The sequence below is a fragment of the Xiphophorus hellerii genome, chromosome 20, assembly GCF_003331165.1.
Source record: "Xiphophorus hellerii strain 12219 chromosome 20, Xiphophorus_hellerii-4.1, whole genome shotgun sequence".
NCBI lineage: Eukaryota > Metazoa > Chordata > Actinopteri > Cyprinodontiformes > Poeciliidae > Xiphophorus > Xiphophorus hellerii.
In genome coordinates this window covers 17,241,697-17,257,405 of record NC_045691.1, presented here as the reverse complement: position 1 = coordinate 17,257,405, position 15,709 = coordinate 17,241,697, and the positions used below count along the sequence as shown (strand labels likewise).

The 15,709-nt window shown below is 38.1% G+C and overlaps 1 protein-coding gene across 4 annotated transcripts; it reads right to left on the bottom strand.

Moving 5' to 3' along the window:
• Nucleotides 1–1,927: 1,927 nt before the first annotated feature.
• On the bottom strand, nucleotides 1,928–15,465 carry twf2b (twinfilin actin-binding protein 2b). 4 transcript variants are annotated; one of them, XM_032549977.1, is made up of 17 exons: nucleotides 15,061–15,465; nucleotides 14,885–14,985; nucleotides 14,711–14,777; nucleotides 13,928–14,027; nucleotides 13,687–13,803; nucleotides 13,441–13,596; nucleotides 13,293–13,362; nucleotides 12,295–12,437; nucleotides 7,996–8,169; nucleotides 7,064–7,159; nucleotides 6,876–6,980; nucleotides 6,095–6,109; nucleotides 5,966–6,007; nucleotides 5,748–5,873; nucleotides 5,467–5,617; nucleotides 2,972–3,093; nucleotides 1,928–2,876 (listed from the first exon to the last, which is right to left on the bottom strand). In XM_032549977.1, exons 1-17 carry the CDS (start codon nucleotides 15,219–15,221, stop codon nucleotides 2,709–2,711), a joined length of 1,914 nt encoding a protein of 637 aa, XP_032405868.1. In that variant the 5' UTR covers nucleotides 15,222–15,465; the 3' UTR covers nucleotides 1,928–2,708. The 4 variants fall into 4 exon arrangements, with proteins under 4 accessions (XP_032405868.1, XP_032405864.1, XP_032405865.1 ...); XM_032549973.1 differs by lacking the exons at nucleotides 12,295–12,437; nucleotides 13,293–13,362; nucleotides 13,441–13,596; ... (3 more) ...; nucleotides 14,885–14,985; nucleotides 15,061–15,465 and adding exons at nucleotides 8,265–8,342; nucleotides 8,956–12,016 and having other exon boundaries at nucleotides 7,996–8,174; XM_032549974.1 differs by lacking the exons at nucleotides 6,095–6,109; nucleotides 12,295–12,437; nucleotides 13,293–13,362; ... (4 more) ...; nucleotides 14,885–14,985; nucleotides 15,061–15,465 and adding exons at nucleotides 8,265–8,342; nucleotides 8,956–12,016 and having other exon boundaries at nucleotides 7,996–8,174.
• Between the last annotated feature and the right edge of the window lie 244 nt (nucleotides 15,466–15,709).

Sequence of the window (15,709 nt, the reverse complement as noted above, 5' to 3'; positions counted from 1 at the left end):
AAAAATAAGTTTTAAGACGTTTTGAATCCATTAAATGCAGTACACTGAAAAACACACAATCTCATCAATTATTTTTGGACTAGTTTAAATATCTTAGTACAATTGAAATAAGACAAAACAAATTAATTAATAACTTTTTAGCAAATAATAGGAGCTAGTTTTAAGTCAATAACTTCTTATCTGCCAGTAAATCTAATACTTTTTCATCAATATTAAGGAATTTTTTTACTTAAAACAAGTTACTTCTTGCTGAAAAGTTACTTATATTTGAGTATTTTAAATGTTCCAAGATATTTGCACTACAAACCAGACCAAAATTACTTGGCATGAGATTGTGTTTTTGCATTGTAAGCCTTTTTCGATCAAAACACATTTACATCACAGGAAAAATGCTCCAATAATTTTAAATTGTTTGCAAAAAGATGTTAAAAATCTGTGCTTTAGGTTGGTTTTCTGGGGCTTAAAATAAGAGAAGGGAATCAATTATTTCAGCAAAGCAACAGAAAGTTTTGGGGAAAAATAAACAACCCCCCAGGCAAGGTTTTCATTTGAATCAGATTGTTTATCCCAAATTTTCATAATAGCGCCTCTGATTAGTTTAAAGAAATCTCCAAAGAATTTTTTAGTCCGAGATTTTAAAGAGCAAAGCGCCATCTTGTGAAACATCACCATGTCACTGTGACCAGGTTCTCTTCTTTGCTGCTTTTGCTGCATGTTTTCCAGGACTTCAGCAGTTTTTCCAACTGGAAAAATCCCACTGGACCTGACCCACACCAGTGTGGTTCCATTAATTGAGAACAACCTGACAAGTGTGTGTTGAAATCACGAGTTCTGGGGTTCAAAAGTGAATATTAGCCATTAACAGTGCTGAAATCTTTCAACCAGAATCAGCAACAGTTTGCCATCTTTTTTATGTGTCCCTGAAATTAAAATGTAGATTTGTTTTATTATTTTAATACTAACAATTTAATTCATATGCTGCAGACAGACGTTTCTGGATTTTGGAAATCACTGCAACATTTCTTGTCACGGTGTCTGCACAGTCTGCTACCAAGATAAATTAATTATTAATTAAACTAGCAATTGTCATGTTTTACAAAAATCTGTCTCATGGTGATGCGGACCCAGAGAAATAAATATTTTACAGAAAACGCAGAAAGTAGGACAAGCCTTTGGAACTACAGCTATTCCAGGAAGGAGGAAAAACTCAATGTTTTGATATTTTTTCTTATTTTTCAGTCGCCAGTCCTCACTAACTGCCAACCCTGTTGTTAATCTTTGACCATTCCTCTTTGCACAATCTTCATGACGTAGATCATCCATCTAGGAATGTAGATTACCAAGGAAAGGCAGGTTGTTTAGTGTCTTACAAACAATTTCTGTGTTGATTTGGCTCCTTAAGCTACTGAAAGATGTAATGACAACTAATTTAAATGTGTGGCTCTTATTTAAACTCTTCAAAGAGTTCATCTTGTTGTGCATTCTGACAAGATTCTCCAGGCCTTCTGAAGATAGACAATCCCGCAGCATCACAAGGCTACACCGTGCTTAGCAGTGAGGGACTTTCCCACGTTTTCTTCCTTTGTTTTACATCAGACAAAAGTATTTGTTCTTGAAAAGCTCAATATTGTCTCATCTTACCAGTCAAAGCTCAGGCGGCGTTTAGCAAACTCCACCGATTTACAATTAGGACGTGAGGAGAGAAAAGGCTTTTTTTCTCAGCATGTCTCCCAAACCACCAGTTGGCATGCAGATCGCATCTAATGGTTGCCACGGAGATTTGGTGACCGCAAGAGCTTAAGAGATTTATTTTTTCCTTCCTTATTTTCCTGCTCTCTGTGCATGATGACGAGATAAGCCTAGATCATCTTTCAGCCATTTGCAGTTGTTTTAAACTTTTGTACATTTTTATTTATGTGTTTTGATATTGGAGAGATAATGAAAAATCAGTCACAGTGGGATCACATCAGGTGCACATTATAAAAACCAATTAGATCTACAATTATGGCGACATTTTGACTTAGAGGATAAGAAAAAAACGCTTTAGTGTCTTTGTAGTTTTGAAGAGAGACTAAGGAAAAATTTACTTCTGTTTTACAATATATTTATACCAAAGGAATACAGGATGTTATTGATTGCTGATTAAAGGTTCCTACATGTCTAATAAACTTGAAACATTGAGTAGAAAATATGCTTCCATAACATTTATTTTACACAAGCAGTGTGGGGTTAGTTATATCCAGCTGTGTTTCTCCACTGAATAAATGTAATAAAATTAAAGTTTGTTTGTTTTCTCATACTACTGAGATAAAAGATTAATTTGCTGCAAGGTTTCCTGCACGGTTAACAATAACTATTGAGTGTACTGTACATCTTTAAAGGCCTTCAAATTTCCACAAATATGCTGCACCAACACTAACAACAGGCCAAATTGGGGTTAAATATATAGTTAGCAGTAATATTCAGTTTCAGATGTTTGATGTGTAAAAACCTTGGCTGTGTGTTGACTGACTCAATGGTGGACAGCAGAAGATTCAGATGGGGAGGAGGGAAATGTATCTGAGAGCTACATTTCATTCAATTTCACTTTAAAAACTTTGTATTGAAATAAAAATAGAGAATCAGTGGCCTGAAGGTTAGTAGTGAAACAGCAGATCATTTCTTCAACATTTCTAAATTTCTGTGGATATGATTAATGGGTGCAATGTCTAATTTTCCTCCCCGTTCTCTCCTGTCTCCTTGATGAGGCGCTTGTTGCCCCTCTTCCCTCCTGGGCCTCGGGGCTTAGCGAAGGCCTGCTTCAGGGTGTGCTCCATTGGGTGCACCTCCTCGTACAGGAAGTCTTCTGTCAGACCGTCGCCGCTATCTATTTCCATCTAAACAAACAAACAAACAAACCAGGGCATAATGACTGACTCAGTGGTCGTCAATACTGAATATCAATCTGCTGGTTATGTGGATTAACTTTTACCTTCTTGGTGACTTCCAGCTGGTAGTCTCGCTCCACCTCGTCCAGCAACCGGTTCTTACAGCTGGAGTACAGCATCCGCTCCTTGATACTACAGGTGTAGCCAGGCATCGAGTATATGAACACTGGAGGAGGCATGAAGGTCATCAGAAAGGGCACAGGAGTTATATCTGTCTTTAAAGCTGCAGTATGTAGTTTATATAAAAATATATATATTTATTTTACATATTTGTTCAAAGTGTCTCTGTGTTGTGGCAGTTTGTTATGAGACAGATAAACTGTGAAAAGATTGATTTCCTTCACCTTCTTCCTAAGCCGTCTGATGAAATGCACCAATCAGAGTCAGAAGGCAGGTCTTAGCGCTGTCAATCACCTCATGTACTCGCTGCTCAATGTGCTAAAGGCAGAGAAACAACATATTGTGACAGGGTATGCTGGCTACAGCATAGCAGAAAGAAAGGGGAGTAGTAAGAAGGTGGTAAGATGAGCAGCGCCACAGCGAGGGTGATTGACAGCACTATCGCCATCCTCCTGGCTCTGATTGGTTGTTTCTAGATAGCATTTGGAGCAATGGGAGAACAACATGTTGACAGTTTCAACAAATATTCAATAAAAATGTTTTAATAAAAGTTACATACTGCAACTTTAATAACCAATATGACATCCAGCAGCAAAGATACTTACAAGGTAAATCAATCGTCAAGGTAACCGAGTTATTAATAATATAGAGTAAACGCAACAGCCACATGATGAATAATTCATACAAATTGATATTTAATTCAAGCAGAAGGTCATTTGCCTCTGATGTCATAACATGGATGTTTGAAAAGCACAAAACCCAACCTCAAAACTTTCTAATTGCAAGTTTTCTTCACTGCAATCCAGTTTAGTTAAGGCAGGTTGCAGGGCAACAGAGTCTTCAGTCGTTTTTACAACATGTTGCTCAGTCTAGTCTGAGTACCATTTAATAAACTACCTGAATACATCCCTGTTACCCATTATGAAGTGTAAATTGGCTTTCCAAAAGCAACTAATTAGGATTAAAATGTAATTAAGATAAAGGAAAACATCTTTTGTATCCCATATTTGGTTGAGAAAGTTTTTTGTAAAGAATTATTCACACTTGGTCTTTGATACTGCTCCATCAGTTTAAGCTTCCTTCACCACTAAAGGCTGAAGCAGGAAATGAAAACACCAAAACCTTCGTACAGCTGGCAGGAACATCTGCGATGAGTAATAACACTCACTGGGTGCGTCAGAGGAAGACATCCTTTTGTATTACGCAATCATTTAATTCACTGTCAGAGGAAGCCACGGAACTGATTTGTAATGCTTTGAGCATGTGGTTGGTTTACTGTGAGCTGTGGGGAAACACTGAAGCTGACGCGCTCAGAAAGGTCGTGGTTAACTCGACTCTAATCTGTCCAATGAGTCACTAAGATTTGGTAGTCGCTGTGGTGAAATGCCATTTTCACTGAAATGCTAAAATACCGTATTTTTATACTCCTAAATGTAACTGAAAGAGATAAAGACAGTCCAAACAGCTCAATTTAAACATCACTCACACAGGCATTCACAATAAAAAAAGAGTTAAACCCCAAATTATTCATACCACAAAGAGTTTAAGAGAACCCAATTATGCCAACATTGTCTATTCTTACTGGAAGTAATATTAAAGGTGACTTATTATGCTACGTGAACAGGTTAGGATAGGTCTATGGTCTATGCAAAACATGTTCGTTACATTTTTTTGAACAAAATCCTTCTTAGACAATTAAATTTTAGTCTGGTCATTTCTGCCTGTTTTGAGCTCCTTCCAGAATGAGCTGTTTTTGGGCCGCTGTCACTTTAAATCTGTGAAAATTACTGCAAACAGATGCGTAATTATACAACCGTAGATCTTTGTAAAGCAGATGTAGCTTCTTTAGAACAACCAACAAGAAAACAACAGCAGCTTGTATATTGTTAGTCAACAACAAAACTCTTGTCTTTTCCAGCAGCCTCCTGGAGTCTTAGAACTCAGCTTGGGTTGCTAAGTGACGGGCTGGGCTTCGCTGTGGTTGCTAGGTAATGGGCTGGGCTTTGCTGGGGTTGCTAGGCGAGGGGCAATGCCTGCTGAATTGTGACGTTACATTCTGGAAGTTTTTGAAACAGCACATTTTTCAGACACCAAGAAACATTAATTTATTGCCAAAAACCGACTAGGTGTTTTTTTGTTTTTTTTTAAATGCTTAGACTGTATTTAAAAGGAGTAATAAAATGTAAAAAAATGTGCATTTTGCACAATAAAATCTCCTTTAAGGTTTTTGAGTTGTCCAGTCAACTTAAATTTGATAAAAAATTTGTTACATCAAACAAATTTTAGGAGATAATTTGCCAAAAGTACCAGAGGAAATATTCCAAAACTAGTCCAGTACAAAATCGTATTTTGTGGTGAAACGTCATTTATCTTTCTGCATGTTTTCATCTTGTCTCATGAAAGCTGAGTGTATACTGACCCAGCGCCTCATGCAGCTGGTCTTGATGGGAATGCTTGAAGACAAAGAAGTGATATCGTGGGGAGTCTGTGGGAATCCTGAAGGGAAGCTCGTGGGTTTCTGTGGGTTTGGTGTGAACCAGCTCGATCGTCTCTCTTTCTACATCCAGCCTCTGGAGCACAACATATCCAAGCAAACTTTGAGGGACTAAATCACTTTAAATATAACTCATTATATTAAAAACGGCAGCGTGAAACAAAGACTGCCCACTGATTGCACAGTGGCTTTGTTTCCGTGCTCACCAGCTGGATGTAGTTGATGCGTTTGTGCTTGAGCTGCTGCAGAGCTCGTTTGGCATCTTCCTGTAAAGGGAACGCGAGACCCTGAAGAGTCTGTGCTCTCTTGTCTAAACCAAACTCCATTGTGACCTGGAGAGAAAAAACACAGAGCGTTATGAAACCAGCTCTCTTACTGCAGCGTGTAAAATGAGTGAAGTAGCCGATGATCAGAGCTGACAGACCCTCGCTCGCGCCGTTGGGGTTCCAATTCTTCTCCGTTCATCCTGCAAAATAAAGAGCAGTTGCTTTCTTTGACTTTTGTTAATTGAAATGAACAGACTCGAGTTCTTGTGTAAGAAATATCAACCTACCCAGACAACTTTATCCTGAAGCAAAAGAAAGGAAAAAGACTACATGAAAAGACTACACTAACAATGAACATGTTTTACATGCAGCACCTTGGAAAGACATTTAGAGCGCTTTAACTTGTTTGGATTCGTTTTACTTTTGCAAGACAGATTTCAAAGTATTTTATTGCTATTTTGTGTGAAAGATAATAATCAATCTTGCAGATTTCAACATTTATTTTTGTTTTCCACTCTGATAAATTCAGTAGAGAACATTATGACAAAAATATGTAGCTTAATATCTTCCTATTATCGCTGTCTCTGCTAGATGGAAGCCTCCCCAGAGCATGATGCTTCCACCACCATGTTTAATGTTGTGTTTACGGTTTTCTTTTAACAATAGTTTTTTTTCTTGCCACATTCTGCTACTCCTACTGGAACTATGAATCTCTGCAGCTCCTCCAGAGGAACTGATCAATCCTCTCTCTGCCTGGATGCTCTATTTGCCATTGTCTTTCCATTTTTGTATAATGGACTAAATTAGTGCTCTGTCAGAGGTTCATAGTTTGCTTTTGTTTTTCTTTATAGCCTACCCCTGCTGTAGATTTTGTAATTGTAAAATATTTTACAAAAAAATGCATATTTTTTCCTTCCACTTCACAATGACTACTTTGTGTTACTTTACTCCTGAAACATCGGCGAGAAAACATAAACGTTTGTGCTCGTCACACGAACTTCTCATTAAAATGACACTTTTAAACGTGTCAGTAAAACCTCCAGACAGCTCATGTGATTTCTTGGGCACCTCTGTGATTTTGATTCGTTGCAGTTCCTGCTCGGCCGATGTCAGAGGAGCTGGAGAGGAGCAGGAGGAACGGTGGCGCATGTATCCCTGAAAGCACAGATCGTCCTGCAGACAGAGTCAACAAAAAGCTGGCGATTAATAACACTCAGGAGACAGCCGGAGGACCTCAGTATATTTTTTTTCCTCACCTCGACTGTGCCGAACATTTCGTCTCTGATGTGACCTCCTCCAAACTCTTTCTTCAGTGTGGCACGGGTCGCAGCGTACATCATCTTCTGCCTCACCTACAAAACACACAGGAGGAATTTTTTTGTAGCTTTTAAGTAAAATCCTTTTCACTAAAGTATTATTAATCCATTCAAAAAAAACAATCCTAAAAACACAACCAGAGCTGCAACACAGCGGTCTAGATTGAAGCATATCCATCTGTTAGAATGGCCTAGTCAAAGTTGAGATCATTGAGTTCAAAATCCTTGGAAAGACATAAAACCTTATGCTCACAAACACTAATTATACTTTACTGGTTTTGATGTACACTTTCTTTGCTTAGATTACACAGCAATTCATGGCCGCAACACTTAAAAATCCTAATATTATTATTAAAGTCACATTAGGGCTTCACCTAATTTCTACAAAAAATGTTTTTTATGTTTTGCGTTTGACTAAATCAAAGAAAGAAAACAAGTTTGTTTTTACAGGATATTGTTAAAGTCATTCACTGAAAAAATAATTGATCATCAATTGGATTTAAGAATCTGTTTGTGCCTAATAATGGATTTAAGTAAATGACTCAAACATCATTTAAGACTCTTAAATCATTTCTCTTAAAAGTCAAACGACTTAAAAGAAAATGACTTAAGTCATTAAGGTATTAAGTCATTTACTTAATGACTTAAGTTATTAAAGTAAATGACTTAAAAAACAAACAGGCAGAAATAAAAATTAGAGAAAACGCAGAAAAAATTCAAAGAAAAACATAAAAAAAACTAGAAGAGAACCTGGCTACATAGATTTGAAAGAAATAAAAATGTTTTGGAGCAAATCAGCTTATTTTCTCTCAGATTCTCTGTAAGTTCAAATTACTCTTGTGCAGAAATGAATATCTTATATCCAGACATACTGGTGACTGGTCAGGTGACCATGCGATGAATGTCCACTCGTATCCCTGTGCATTCTGGGAATCCAGGCGGTAAAGAATGTAGCAGGGCTCCTGAGGCGTGAGAAGAGGAAGCACAAACTGATCGTAGTCTTGGTCCCAGCTCTGCACCGGCTCTCTGAACGAATCCAACACCAGCTCCTCTGCAGAAGAAAATAAAAAAAATAATAATAATCAAGAAAAAAATTACACCTAACTCAATCAAGAGGCTTGTGAGCAGAGGACATGTTTACCATTGCTGATTATGATCTTCATTATTCTGATGGAACCTCTTCTTGCTTGAGCCAAGAACTGTTTGAGCTCGGCTGTAGCTGCAGTAATCAGATATAAGGCAAAACAAAGTTAAAGAAACAAACAGTGGTTCTGCAGGTGAACGCAACTGAGACAGAGTTTGGTAAGTAAGAAGCTGTGACGCCACCGAGGAGTGAAAATTTGATCCACAGCCAGGTATTCATCACACCGTCACCTAAACTGACTCAGAACCGACTCAACACGCCGGCCAGCCTCTGACCCGCTGCAGCTGCTGGACAAAACCAACTTAAGTTCAGAAATTAAAAAAATATTTTAAACACAGAAAATCTTTATTCGCTGTAGTTCCTGATCTGGTGTCAGTGTGGTTACCAAACCCTGCGATCTCATGAATGATGTAAGATCAGGTGAGAAAGAGGAACACTTCCGTTAACCAGTCCTCCCAGTGCTCCAGTAAGTGAACTCTATTACACACACACTGCTGCTGAATGAATGAGTTCATTATCAAACAAGCAGACATTTCAATTCAGCATTTTGTGTGACTCTTTGTAATTTTAATATAACTGGATGAAGTTGCTAATGTTCTACACAAACGTTTGTAGAGTTGTTGCTCAAAAGTGCTGCAAATTATCCCCCCCCAAAAAAGCCCCAATCTAATTAGATTTACCGACTTACCGATAATCCCAGTTTGGTGTGACATCTTTTGGCAGTTGATGTTCACGGTTTCCCGTTCGTCTCATGCAGCAGAGACCCCTTCCAGGTCCTCAGTGTCCTCTCTCTCCCTGCAGGTGAGCGGCCTCTCCTCCGATGGCAGACAGATACAGAAGCACGCACAAGTGACATAAACGCCTGGAGGATGACTCGGGAGCTCCCTAACGCCTGAAACACAATCTCCGGAAGTGTGGCCAATGAGTAATAATGTGCCTGTCAGTGGATATGCCTCCCCAATGGGCGACCTAAAACACTTTGCATATCGATGGCAGCTGCGGTAATGGTCTTAAATGGGTCGCTTCCTGTCCCGTCTGGAGATCCGGAGATGTTCAGGCCAGAGATCAAAACTGTGTTTCCAGAAGCTGCTTCTGTGTCGCGTGTAATGACATTTTAGCACTCCTTCACAAAGAATGGACAATCAGGCAGACGCAACAGCGTGATCTCAAATTCCAGCCACCCGCTCACAGAAATGTGACACCAGGCCAGAATCTGATCGCTACATGTGAACATAGTTCCCCCTTCCCACAAACCTGCAGTCAGTACATCTTGTGCCTGTGACCAGAGAGTAGATGAATGAAGAGCAGGAAAGCTACAGGTACAACCTCAGAAAACTCACCAAGTGGCATTTTATCATAAAGTCTTCGCAACATTTTCGTCATGCAAAAACCACAAACTTCAGTGAATTATTATACAAATCTAAAAACAGTATTCAGTAGCTTATACTATTTTACCCATAAATAAAATTTAATTAAACATGTCAACCTTCAACACTTTTCCCACAGCAAAATTCAAGCATTTTGAAGTTGTTTTTTTTTACTTTTCCAGCACCATACTTTGGAGATTAAAATAACACAAACAAATTAAAGAAAACAGTTCCAATTCATTATTACATATCATTTAATATATGACATTATGTTATTAACAATGTCTCGTAATAGTATTCTACATGTTACAGCAGGAACAAGGTAAACTGAAATATAATAATAAAAATTTGTCACATTAAATAATTTCAGTAATTCTAACTGATCTAAAACAGGGGAAGTTTAGTCTGATTTAACTTCAGACGGTGAGAAAAGAAATTAAATACAAATATCTGGTTTCAACTGTAAATTTGGGCTTATAATAAATCGTTAAAATGTACTTTGTTACAAAGCTGTGCTGTTTCAATATTAAGAACTTTCAAGGACTTTCCAAACCTTGAAAACATCTAATTGAAATTCAAGTAGCTTCAAAGATTTCAAACATCAGTACAAATCCTGCATTGAGCATTTTACCAATTTATCCAATTCAGCTTCACAAAATGAAAACAGTGCAGCTCAGAGGAAGCTTTGGAGGAGGTGCAGAGATCCACAGCTCAGGTAGAATATCTGTCGATTGGACGACTTTTTATTGAGCACTAAAAAAATATGCAACAGTGGCAAACATGTGGCCTGCGTGAAAAACGCAGTGTGGTAGAAACACAACAAACTGAGCAAACATTGGCGACCTTGAAACTTGGAGGTAGAGACAGGGATGCTGGTAAGAGTTCATGGGGAAACGGATGGATAAACATGCAAGGCGATCCTGCAAGGAAAACACCTCAGAAGCTGCAACTCAAATTTCTACTTGTAAAACAAAAAGTAAGAAGAAGAAAAATGGTTTCAGATCCCCGTTACAGTTATTCACAATGTTGTTTTGGTCTTTTACATGAAATCCTAATAAAGTTCTTGAAGTTTGTGGTTGTAGTGAATGAACAGGTGAAAAGGTTGAAGGGGAAACGGTACTTTAGTAAGGCACGGTTTGACATGAAACACCACACCGACTTTTATGTAAGAGGAGCTTCATAGTGATGTAAAATATCTGGATAGACGTCGGTATCACAATCACCAGACACAAAGTTATTGTGAGCAATAACTTAAACACGGAAAAAAGACACCAGAGCTATTAAAAGTTTAAAGAGAATAAGAATAAATTGGTACAAATTCAAACTGCTGTACTTGATTTCCTTCATTTATTCACACATGATTTGCTCACACACATACACGCTCACACACGGGTGTCGGTAAGAGAAAGATAAGTGTGCGCCTGTGAGGTTACCTGTGATGGGATCATCCATTATTCACTCTGTGGTGAGTACACTACCCAAGCATGAATACATTATTCAGCGTGGCTCCCACCCCTCTCCTCTGCTTCAGGAAGACAAAGTTTTAGATGCACGAAGACACATCACCGTCTCTGATCCTCAGTGTTGGAGACTGACCTGACAGTTTTCAGGTCAGTCTCCAACACTCCAAATTATCCAAACGTTCACTACGACTATGTGACATAATTATGGAAAACGTACTGAGAATAGCACAATCTCAACGAGCCCATTTACGTTGAGCTACACTACAAAAAAAAAATCAACTAAATGGAAATGAGGATTATGTGTTTGACTAAATGTGAATTTATGCAACTGGAAAACTTTGTGGTTAAGCATCATACATTTTAAGCTATAGAAAATTAACAATGTTAAAAGCAAAAGTCTCCCAAAACAGCATCCAAACTTTGCACTTTAGACTAAAGTTTATTTTATTTTTAAACTCTCACATTGCTGAAATAAACACGTGGCATGTTTCGACATTACTACTTCCATCTTTGTCAAAGCTGTGAACAACAGACATAAAAAATAACAGTTTTCAGTCTTTATCACATATGGACACAATGAGTCTCATTGATACATTTGCATTTTAGTGCTTTTCAAAAAAACTTGTTTTGCTTTTTTTTAATTTTGTTTCAGGTTTTGGAGTTTGTAAAATGTTATGACTGAAATAGATGGATGGATGCTAAGAACAAAAATGGCAAAAGAGAACAAAGAAAGTTTCTCTTTACAACATAACAGTTTATTATTAAAAACCTAAGTAAAAACTGTCCATTGAACAGGTAGTACAAAAGACATTGGTATAAAATTATAAAAAATGAGCACCTAAACTGTCTTAAAAACTTTTTTTTTTTTTTACCCAGAACTGACAGCATCTTTTAGCCTTTCACATAATACTGACGCAAAAGGAACAATAACTTAAAATGCAAAATTAACGGCATTTAAAAATACTTCTTAATTTCTTGGTTAACAAGTTGGAACTGTGCCAAAGTAGAGTGCAACACATTAAGATATCCAACTTCACTGCTGGGTGGGAAGCTGTTTCAGCCCTCTATAAGTCATCAACGCACGGGAGCCAAAGAGACTGGAAAACACATGAAAACAGTAAACATGAGCAGCAAAGTCAGAAGCACTTTGTCCAGCAGTGCAACTCTGAGAGCGTCATATAATGTGTTTGCTCTCACCGTGTTTGTGCAGGCGCTGGCAAACGTCATATATCTGGGGTTAAACTGCAGAGTGTTGATAGGGCCTGGATGTTTGCCGTCCAACACGGCCACCTTCATCCCACTTTCAGTGCTCCAAACGTGAACTCTTCCGTCCTCTGAACCTGCACGAGACAGAGTCTGTGTACACCGCCGGCCCAAATGGTCAAACTCCTTTAACCTTTTCACGTATTGCTTCGTTACGACCACAGGCTTCAGTGTAGTTTGTGATGAAGACCAGGAAATGCCAGGTTGAGGAGAAAATGGTTGGGTTAGAAAACAGCAACCCGAGCTTTGAAAATCTCAGAGAAAAATGATTTTCGTCATCCTGTGAAGCCTACAAACCAAAAGGTCTACTGTGGGCGGAGGTTCGACTTCCAGCAGGACAACAACTGGCTGAGACCTAAATCTGTTTAAGATTTAACAGATTCAACCTAAATTTGTGTAACAAGACTAAGCCTGATCAATTAAAATAAGCTCAATAATTTCCATTTGCATAATTTATTGTTTTTCATTTTTTTCTCTCTCTCCTTCTACCAAAAATTGGTGCTTTGATTTCAATTAGTCCTTCTTTTGAAGGACAATTTTGTTTACAGAGTCTTCATAATTCATTTTATTTGTTGTTTCTGTTGTTTTGTTTTTATTTTTGGATATTTTAAATGTCTTCCAGTTTAACGATGACAATTGACAATTATGCCACGCCATTATGCCACTACCTTTACATTACTTGAAAATTGTCTCAAAACAACAATATTATCATTTATCGCAATAATTTCCAAGACAATTTATTGTCCAGTAAAATTTGTTATCATGACAGGCCTAAACAAGACTTAAAATTTGATCATCACAAATGTCCTCCTAGGAAGTTCGTAGTTGTAAAATGACAAAATTGATAAAAATTCAAGATACTTGAATACTTTTGTGAGGCCTTGTGTTGCCCCCCATCTGACAGGAACAAGTGAAGAAGTTCTGTTTCTTACCAATCATGACGAATTGTGAGTCTGGGGTGAAGCAGGCCTCCAGGGCGATGCCTTTGTTATTGTTGTAACCCTGAAATCAGGTGAAACACTGTGACACATCCAGCTATTTACCAGTCCCGTCTCTTTATTACATGTTAATGAGTCTTACTGAAAAGGTGTGCAGCACCGAACCACTGAAGGCATTCAGGATGCGAACGGCGCCTCCATTGGTGCAAATGAGAATGAGCTTCCCATCGTCACTGAATTTCAGTCCAGTCCAGTCACAGATGCGATTTAATCTGGCCTCAAAGCACGCAAAGGGACCCTAACACAAACAGGAAGACCGTAGATGTCACTAGTCAGACCGGTCGCTGCTTCATGAAGGTCAGGTCACACATCCGACTGTGATTTGTACCTTGTCAAAAGCACGGATGTCGTACAGTTTGATGGCCTGTGACTCCACTCCAGCTGCAAAAACCAGCCCATCCGGGTCGAATGAACAGACAGGTTTCCCCAAAGGATCGGTCAAACCCTGAGACACAAATAAACACAGAGGCGAGACAACAGGATTTAATGAAACGCCACCATCCTACATATCTTTTCAAGTTTCTTTGTTTTTATTAGTAAAGGAAAGTGAGCTTGAACTAAACTCTCACTTGACAGTTGGGAGAACGTAGATCCCAGATGCGGATCGTCTTATCCAACGAACTGGAGATGAACGTGTCGTCCACCGGAGACATGGAGAGTGCCGTTACCCTGATTGGAAAAATAAAATTCACTTTGATCGTTCAGGAAGGAGCTGTCAGTTCATATAAAGCAAAAACAACTTAGTTTGGTAATGCGCCACCATCCAAACTACTTTCATAGCAAACGTTGAAAAGTTTTCAGAAAATGCAACAAAAGTGAAATAATGGCACTTGACAGACAGAGTTTTTACTGACACACCCATTTGAATATAGATTTTCTTTAATTAAATCTAGAACTTCCTCCTACCAATAAAGGTTCAAAATTTAATATCTCCACAATATCAATAACTTGATATTGTGGAGATAGAAAGTGTGTGGATTATTAGTGACTCAGTTATTTTAATGGGAATGTCTGTGATAAACAAACACACAGATCAAAACTAACTCTGTCTGCACATCAACACACCATCGCCATGAGGAACAATGGTGATGGCAGTATTGTGCTGCGGGATTATTTTTTTCAGCATGAAAAGGGGAAGCTTGTTGTAGTTGTTAGGAAGATACAGCCACAACTACAGCTGAATGGATAGAAGTGTATTTGTGTTAGGAAGGTCTAGTCAAAGTCCAGACTTAAATTGAAATAGGAATTAGAAGTTTGTGGATGTAGCTTGACAAAATGTGAAATAAAAAACCCCTGAAGGAATACGAATACTTTCTCAAGGCTGAATGTTGACTCTTCTGCGTATTACTCACCTTGCAGTGTGACCAGGGAAATATCGGATAAACTTGTTGTCAGTGAGCGACAGATATCTAATTGTATCTGGAAGACAGAAAACAAGCTCTGATTAATAAAAATGAAGTTTATGTTACTCATTAGACCTCATGCCGTGTGGTGACAACAATAGGCTGTAACCTGCAGGTTCCTACCGTCCAGCTTGTTGGAGCTGAAGACCACAGTCTGGACATCCCTCTGCGTGAAGCGGATCAGATCTACTCCGTACTTCTTGCTGTACAGGGTACTGAACGGTCTGGAGCAGAAACAAATCAGAACTTAATTCATATTCACACGATTGTTGTTTATAAACATTGACCTGCCCACTTACTTTCCCTCCTGGATGTCATATAAAACAATAGAGTCGTCGTCGCTGCTTGAAACGGCATGTTCTCCATTTGAGCTGTAGTCCACACAGTTAACTTTCTCTGAATTCAGTCGATAAATCCTGGCAACTTTAAAACTCCTCAGCAAGCTGTCCGTGATCTTCATTGCTCCAGTAGCCCATTAAAAACATAAAAACAAAGCAAGCACGTCGTTCTTCCTCTGCGTGACTTAACTGCGTTTTAAAATCATTTCTGCTTAGAAAAGCGTTGCATTATATCAAATTACCGCTGACAGACACGTATAATTGGTTATATTTTCGTTATTAATGCCTTAAATGATGTTTTTCTTCCTCTTCTGATTCTTCTAGGTTTCTTTAGTTGATTAGCAGGAAACGTATGATATGCGTTACCGCCATCTACTGGAATGGAGTATGGCTAAAAAATATCTTATTTCATTCATATTATCAGTAATAATATGATATATATATATATATATATATATATATATATATATATATATATATATATATATATATATATATATATATATATATATATATATATATATATATATATATATATATATATATATTCTTGTATCAATTTGTGTTTTTTTGTAGAAGCCTAGTTGTGTTTTGTTCCTCGTTTCTTTCT

Bases quoted from the DNA above. Each gene is read 5' to 3' on its own strand.
- twf2b (XM_032549977.1), bottom strand. From the start codon at position 15,221: ATGAAGATCACGGACAGCTTGCTGAGGAGTTTTAAAGTTGCCAGGATT. The intron at 8,170-12,294 runs GTGAGAGCAAAC...TCTGCAGAGGAG, and splicing joins CCAGCGCCTGCACAAACACG to CTGGTGTTGGATTCGTTCAG. The intron at 2,877-2,971 runs GTAAAAGTTAAT...TTGTTTGTTTAG, and splicing joins AGCTGGAAGTCACCAAGAAG to ATGGAAATAGATAGCGGCGA.